Source organism: Anser anser (assembly GCF_964211835.1).
Source record: "Anser anser genome assembly, chromosome: 10".
Classification (NCBI taxonomy): Eukaryota; Metazoa; Chordata; class Aves; order Anseriformes; family Anatidae; genus Anser; species Anser anser.
The window spans coordinates 10,420,187-10,428,462 of record NC_139730.1 but is presented as its reverse complement, the minus strand read 5'-3'; the positions used below and the strand labels follow the sequence as shown (position 1 = coordinate 10,428,462).

At 40.5% G+C, this 8,276-nt stretch overlaps 1 protein-coding gene across 2 annotated transcripts; it reads left to right on the top strand.

Annotated features, from left to right (window-relative positions):
• The first annotated feature begins 1,975 nt into the window (after positions 1–1,975).
• On the top strand, positions 1,976–6,399 carry RAMAC (RNA guanine-7 methyltransferase activating subunit). 2 transcript variants are annotated; one of them, XM_083850685.1, is made up of 3 exons: positions 1,976–2,130; positions 3,355–3,519; positions 5,151–6,399. In XM_083850685.1, exons 2-3 carry the CDS (start codon positions 3,356–3,358, stop codon positions 5,338–5,340), a joined length of 354 nt encoding a protein of 117 aa, XP_083706811.1. In that variant the 5' UTR covers positions 1,976–2,130; position 3,355; the 3' UTR covers positions 5,341–6,399. The 2 variants fall into 2 exon arrangements, with proteins under 2 accessions (XP_083706811.1, XP_083706812.1); XM_083850686.1 differs by having other exon boundaries at positions 2,116–2,610.
• The last annotated feature ends 1,877 nt before the right edge of the window (positions 6,400–8,276 follow it).

Genomic DNA, 8,276 nt, shown 5'->3' with positions numbered 1-8,276 from the left:
ACACATTAATTACCCAGAGAGGCTTGAAGTGAGGAGAAAGACTGCAAGAGTGGATTATCAAGCCCTCAGTCTTGACAACACTTGGAGCTAGACCTTTTAAGTACCTGGCCACCTATGTAGGTATGTGTGATGTGAAACTCTTAGTGGGTGTTGAGAGCCCTACTTGGTGCCAATATTCATTTTTGTGTGTCTTTATTCCTTTAAAAATCACCTGTCACTTTGGCTTTTTCACATGCGGTTTGAACTTCAGTATTGCTTCTACAAGAGATCTTAAGAAACTGCCCAGATTATGATCTCCTTCTTGATGTTATAACCTATAGCAGGCAAAAAGGCACGTCATGAAAAAGATCCAAAGCACAAATATCTTAATTTTATATATATATATATATATGAACTACTCTGATTTAGCCATTCCCTGCAAGTGTTCTCCTATGTGGAATATGCTGATCAGAGCACCTTAGCAAAATTATAATTTCTGAAGTATGCTGCTCACGGTGTTTACAACCAGTGCATGCCTTCAAAACATTTATATGTGCTTAGATTATGCATGTGCTTAAATGTATGGATGACTCAAGTCTATAATTAAAAGTTTAATATTAAAATAAGTTTTCTCTTTTAATGAAAAATGTAATCCATGAAACAGCAGACTAGAGTCTCAAAACAATATTACCATTGTATTAAGGATCATCTTATGAATTTTATGCATGAAATCCTCCGTAGACACACCTGAAATTGCAATATCCAGTGGTCAAAATGAAACATGTCTGTGGAAGAAATAAAACCCTACTTATTTCTGCCCAGTTTAAAAGGGCAGTCAGTAGAACAGGGATTATGTGGGGAAAACATAAGCTAAAATATATTATTTTTTAGCAGCAATGACAATTAGTTTGGTTTAGAACTAGGCTAAGATATTTGCATTAGGCTGTTTGGATTGAGGTCATCATTTCTATTCCACAAGAGACAACACACTCCTGCTATAGGTCATGCAGGAGAGCAGACTGTAATTATTTCTGTTTATTTCGAACAAAGGGCACTTATTTTGGTCTAACAATTTTGGAGAATTGGATGCCGCTATCACTGTTGCTGGGGTATTTTCTTTAAAGTGATGTACTTGATTATCAGTCTCTATGCTTTGCTAGTGCCTGTGAGCATAGTAGGGGCCCTGAGCTTATACAAAAAAATACAATAAAACCATCGTTATCTTAAAGGGTCCTACAAAATGTCCTTTTTTTTCTTTTTTTTTTTTTTAATACAGAGCATAAGAGACAATGCTCTGTTTGAAAAATCTACATCATGGAAACAGTGCAAGTAGGGGAACATGGACACAAATACCATTTATTCTACAGGAAGGCCTCGATGCCACCAGTCCTTCAGAAAAGGGAGGCAACACGACATCCCTATACTGTAAATCCTCAGGGCAGTGAGCTGCTGCCAAGCGCTGTGGCAGTCCATAAATCAGTAACAACGCCCGGAGCCGCAGAGGTACACAAGCGGAGCTGCAGTTCCTGCTTTGAGCTGTTCACCTGCCCGGGACCTTGCCGAGGAAGGTTTTGAAGCCCACGCGTAACTTTGTGTGTGGAAGGAAACGTGCAGCACTGGGAGCGCAAATACATGGCTGGAGCAGGTGCTGAGACACAGCATGAAGAATACAGCTTCTACTGTGGTTGCACAGTATTATTCAGCTGCCAAAAAGGCTTCACTCAATCTTTCTTTCCTCACTTAGAAGTCAATGCACCTCGGCACCTTTTTGGTCCTGACATACACTCGGATCGCATTGTCAACCCCCACCACAGGGCTATGTCTGTAGGCACCGGGCCGGTTTAGCCCCCTTCAGTTGTCCCGATCCAAACTGCCTCCCTAAAACCTGCCGGGAAAGGGCCACGCGCATCTCTACGCTATTTATGTCAAGGCACTTTGCATCAAATCCCAATTTCGGGGAACCTGCCCTCCGTCCACCCCTACGAGCCCCTCCGCCGGGGCCAGCGCCCCCTGAGGCCGGGGTCCCCTCAGCGGGCCGCGGCTCCGTGAGGGGCCGGCGGCCCCGGGAGGCACCGCCCCGGTGTCGGCGGGAAGCGGCGGGGCCCGGCCCGGAAGAGGAGGGCTCGGGGCGGCGGCGGCTGGCGGCGCAGGGTGAGGGGAGCGGCGGCTGCGGGGGGCGACGGTGGCGGGGAGGGGAGGCCGGCCGCTCCTCTCAGGCGGCTCCGGCGGAGCTGCAGAGGGGGGAAGGCGGCTCTGGCCCGGCCGGGAGCGAAAGGGAGGGGAGCGAAGCCCGTCCCTTCCAGGCTGCTTTGGGCCTTAGGCGAGGGAAGGCGACTGTCTTCCCTGCTGTCAGCCCCAAAGCCTGTAGGAGGTACATTTTCGGTCGCAGGATCCACAAAACTCCCGTCTCCTTCCTTCCCTCCGGTTTGCAGGTGCTGCCTGCAAATCTTCAGGAGGCGGCAGAAGACCTTAATCTGGAAGTCAGAGACAAGGACCTTTAATGCTCTAGATTAGCCAGGGCCTGTCAAAACAGTAGGTGTAGTGCTTTTTTGTAGTGTTAGGGCCAGACTGTTACCGATGGGCAACGCTAGGTAGTGCCAACTTCTGCAGGGCAAATTCATATATAAGCAGGTAAATAAGTAAACTAAGACCTTAAATACAAATCCCATTTGAGAAGTGCGTTATGAGGCAATTTAAAATCATCTTGGGTGCTATTCTTTCTCTGAATCAAATTATTAAAACAAAAATTATTGTAAATAAGTAATTATTTTGCTTTGCAGGCTATAATTATCTATAAGGTCTGCATTATATTCTGCCATAGCAAAATTCTCAAATTGATTGTAGTAATGTTTTTCCTGCAAGGAATGGATTAGGAATGGCCTGAAAGTGCCTTCTTACGAAATATTTTTTTCTATTACTAACCTTCAGAAACGCCCCATTTCTTTCAACCACAATGCATCACACTCTGAATTGATTCAAAGGCACTGCTGTGTAATGGCTGACTATATTAGCTATTAATCTGAGTTGACCTTTTCCTGTATGCATGGAGTCCCTTAAAACCAATCCCAGTGTTTAGACAGATCAGTGTTTGCATATCCACTATATACGTCCAAAGACCGGACATGCAATTGGAATTGATTTCTGTAAGGCATGTCCTTCATTGTCTCGACTCTCCAGAACAGGCTATTTTGTTTGTATTTGTGGTCTTAGGTCATCAAGACAGGAAGCATCAAGTCATCTGTGCTATTGTGCTCACCTGACAGTGTAACTTCTCATTGTCCTTTATTTGCCCTAAGTGGATTGTGGTAGTTATTACAGTAAGTCTTCAGACATCATTAAAGCCCCTTCTATTGTGTTTATACTTAAAATTTTCAGGATGACTTCGTTGGTAGACATGCCCCTGGATTACGAAAAGATGTTTGCTCATCGGTTCACATCAGATGATAAAGAATACCAAGAATACCTGAAACGCCCTGCAGATCTCCCTCCTATTGTTGAAGAATGGAGAAACAGATCTGGTGGCAACCAGAGAAGAGAACGGTACTGATGTCTATTTTTTAAAACTGTCGGTAGTTTCACAAATACATGGTTAAAAGATCACTTACTTATTTCAAAATAAAGTTAGGAATTTGTACTGTTAACAGAAGTATCCTTCATAGTTACGTATGTTTAAGGTAAAGAGTCTTATTTGAAAAGTAGTGAGGTTTTATGTTTTCTAATACTGAAAGCTTTGATCTTTGTATAAAAGTATAAACTAAATTGCTTTTCTGAAAGGAATGAGCTGGAACCACTGAACCCATTGCCTTGGGGCTTGTTCCTGCTCAGTCAGGAATACTTTTTCCAGAGGGGAAAGATGGGAGTTCTGCAAAACAAAGTAGCCTATTTTCTGTTGGATAATAATCAGCAGGAAAATATGTGAAGGAACAGGCTAATAACATGATTATCTGTCGCTAGCTGTCCAAAAAACTTTTCATTTGTAACCTAAGTATTTGCTGCACTGTTAGACTAGCCTGCATTTCTTTTATTAGAAATATCTGTAAAATCCATCATGTCTGTCTAGCAAGTGCAATATTAACTGCGTACTGCAAAATATTTTGAATTATATTATTTTTCCAGAATGTAATTGTAGCTTTTTATTTAATCCTTGACAGTAACGTCTGATTTTCATGTGACTGAGAAGGGACAATTACAGCATATAGCACATTTGGTAATACTAACATCAGACTTCATAACCTAACAGTTATGAACCTAACAGTTCATATATACCTAACAGTATACCTAACAGTTGTGATGACTTCTTAGATAAATATCTAAATAAGATTTGTGCCTTATCTGAAGAAAAGGACAGCATTCTAACTTTTTATTACTCTAGAAAATTGTCATCAAGTTAAACCCCAAATCAGTTTCTACAGATTTAAAAAAAAATAAAATCAACAGAGATGTTCCTTAAATGTGTACAAAACTTTGTTCTTCTTTGAACTGATGAACTGTTGCACCTACTCTTTGTTCACAAAACAGACTTCATGTAAATGTTGTCTACGCTGTATTTGACCACACCACTGAGATATCCAAACAAAAATGATTGCCTGGCAGCTTAGGTGTCCATAGCAATAGTGCTACAGTGGAAAAGCCACAATTTAGTCTGAACGATGGCTAAATACCACTGATAAGGAGCTCCCTGAGTATAGTTAAGTTATGCTATATACTCACACTCTGTCAGCTTGGGAATCAACAGGAGACTATGAAGCAATTAGTAATATGTGCAAATTCCAAGAGTATGCTGTTAGGTAACTGAATTGTACATAAGCCTGCTTTGCCACAGCTTTCAACCATGAAGCTACTAGACTGAACCTGGCTTCAGTACAGCTACAGATGAACCTTCTGGTTGTTTTTTTCAGTATATGGTCTGTTAGAGTTTCTATTTAAAGTTCCAGCAGTGGCTCTAATGCCTATAGAATGCTTTGTGCTAGGAAACAGACTGTCCTTCCACTGCTCAGCAAATCACGTATTGAGTCGTAGTAAGAAATTAATGAATAATCTGAGGTGACTGTTGATACATTTTCATCTGTTTGTCATTAAAAAGATAAGTAGTTAATTGTTATGTAACTATTTATACACTCAGTTTTAAAAGTTTACAATTTGTGCAAATCCTTTGTTTCTTTTTATTGCAGGTTTCAAGATGGCAGGTATTTTAGAGGGGACAGATACAACTGGCAAGGTGACCACAGATCTAATCAGAGGCCAGAAAGAGGCTGGGGTAACAACTACCAGCAGCACAGACAAGGACAATCTTATTCTTCCCACTATGGACAATACGGCTACAACTCCTATAACCCAGGGCCTCGTTACCATCCTTACTGATGGTACTTGTAGTTGGAAAGTCCAGTAATACTATGTGATGAGTTAGATTTTTGACTTTGTTTGTCTTCAGTTTTCTTATTTTTCACGGTTTATAGATAACTGAAGAATCCATATTCAAGTCCATTGTTGTTTATCTGTAGCAGGAACTGAAAAAGGGAATACCTTTTATTAATAATAAAAGCATATTCTACAATTTGTTTAGTCTGTAGATCTTAGATTAAATTTGTCTTATATTCTTTTGTCTCCACCACTGAGATTCTCTCTGTTACATTTTAGAAAATGAGGCAGGTCAGGGGAAGATGGCTGTAGCTTGTCTGCAGCCTGTAGAAGTTTGTTACATTGTCTTAAGACAGTTCTTTTTTGAAAGTGACACGCTGTGTCTTTCTCCGGAGAGAATTTCCTAGTTTGACTTTTGATAGTGAGAAAAGATCAGTTTGAATTTCAGATGCCTTAAAAAGGAGAAGAAAGATACTATTACAGAAATATTTTATGGGGTTGGTATTTATGAAAACTCAAAAGAGGAACTCTTTAGGTATTTGGTAGAAGTGTGATATCTCAATATTTAATTTATTGGGATAAAACAATTGTAGGACAGAAATAATATCTTGCATATAAGATAAATTCCTGTCTGTTGAGTTGATGGGTTCAATTTATGTGCAGTATTCCTCTTAAAAACATGGTCTAACAATTGGAATAAGAGTTAAGTAGTTTAAATATGTATCCTCTTACTCTGGTAGTTCAGTGGTACTCAAGTTTTACCTGATAAGTGATACTAGACTTAGATTAACTTGTAACATCTTAAAATAATTTTGGTATGTGCATAATGTATTTTGGATTTCCATTTCAGTAAAGCTGTAAAACTGTGATGTCTGTTGTTAATTAGTTTGTATGAGACACTTTGTGGATGTTATAGAAGAAAGGAACCATAATCAATACTGTTTGTATCATACTTTGTTTCATGAGAAAATAGCATAAGCAGCAAGCAGTGGGTTTTTTGATTCATGGAATTTAAGTCCCATGTTTTAATTAATCACACAATAAAAGTATTTCATGTTTAAAGATGTTTCTGAATACTTCTGAAATCTACTTTTGAAACATTCAGAATTGCAACATTCATCTAGGCTGACAGCTGCTCAAGAAGCAGTACTAACAGATAAGTGTTAATACTGGACAGCTGTTGCTTTAAATTAGATGAGTGGCCTACTCAGCTAAAATAAAGAGGATGAGACACTGATTAATTAGAAGTCTGGAGTGTTAATCCTCTAACTTACTTTTGACCATAATAGGGTCAAAGTTCTCTATTTCACCATTAACATGATAAGCTAATTTGTGTCAGGAGAGCAGTGCATTTCTTTCTACTTGACATCTTCAGCTGTTGTACAGAAACACAGAGCCATCCCTGCTGACTGTTGGATAAGTCATGGCATTATGTGATAAGTTCAAATTACTGCATCTCCCTTTAAAAACAAAGAATAAATATAGAAGTCAAAAGCACCATCTCAGCGCAAGGTGCTTTTGAAAACTAAAGAGCATATTTACTGTTGATCTTAGAAACGTGCTGTGTGCAGCTTTAGCATGGAATCATTTAGCTTGGAAAAGACCTTTAAGATCATTAAGTTCATCACCTACCACTACTGAGTCCACCACTAAACCACATCCCTAAGCACCACATCCACACATCTCCAGGGATGGCAACTCTGTGACTGCCCACTCCAGGGCAGCCTGTTCCAATGCCTAACCATCCTTTCTGTGAAGAAATTCATCCTGACATCTAATTTGAACCTCCTCTGGCAGAACTTGAGGCTGCTTCCTATCGCTTGTCACCTGAGAAAAGAGACCAACACCCATCATACAACAGCCTTCTTTCAAGTATTTGTAGATGGCAATGAGGTCACCCCTCAGCCTTCTTTCCTCTAGACTAAAGAGCCCCAGTTCCCTCAGCTGCTCCTCTTGTCTTGTTTTCTAGCTCCTTTGCCAGCTTCGTTGCTCTTTGCATTCCAGCAACTCAGTATCTTGTGGTGAGGGGCCCAAAACTGAACACAGTACTTGAGGTGTAGTCTCACCAGTGCCGAGTATAGGGTACGCAGTCTGTGAAGCAAAAGCTGTGGTGGTTAAAAGTGGCTCCACCTACCTGTTAAGTTCTTTCATTTTCCCCTTTTCAGACAATATTAAGAGCTTTGATACAATATTTAATATCGTACTCCCTGACGTACTTGCCTTGAATTCAGTTGTTTAACTTTAGAAATGTTACAGTGAACGGTTCATTCTTCCTTGAGAAGTTCTAAAGGATGAAATGCCCTTTTAACCCTTGATAATTAACCCCCATTACTATGGAAGAGCTGTTACACCAGGGAATATAAGGTTAGCCAAAGTTACTCTCTGTGCACTATCAAAAGCCTGCAAGGTGGTTTGGTGGAATTCCTTTTTAACGCAGAGTCTCATGCAAGGAGCCATATAACCCAGACTCCTACCTCCAAGAAAGGAGCGCTTCTCTTTCTGCAAAGAGCCTGACACTGCCTTCTGTGCCAGGGAAGCCAGGCTGTGCCAGGATATTCTTCCTCCTTGCCATCTGGAGTAGCATCTCAGGTTGAAATAAAACCTGGCAAAAGGAATGGGTTCTCTCATCTGTTGCTTATCCTCAAAAGCCCAATAACTATTTTAATTTTAGTGTCTTTCAGCTAATGAATGAAGAATCTACAACATTGTGGCCAAGCTGTAGAAGAAGATATATTAGGGTGGCCTAAATGGGTGCTACAGCTTTAGAATAACACATTGTATGACCTCAGGTGTCATATTCAGAGTTTCTTGACCAAGTGATTAGGAGAGACACCAAGGCCACTGCAGCTTCTGGTTTCTCTTTTTTTACGTCCCCGACTCCTGTTATTGACCACCTGTCTCACCATTAAAACTCTCAATTCAACTTCAAGGGATGGTAT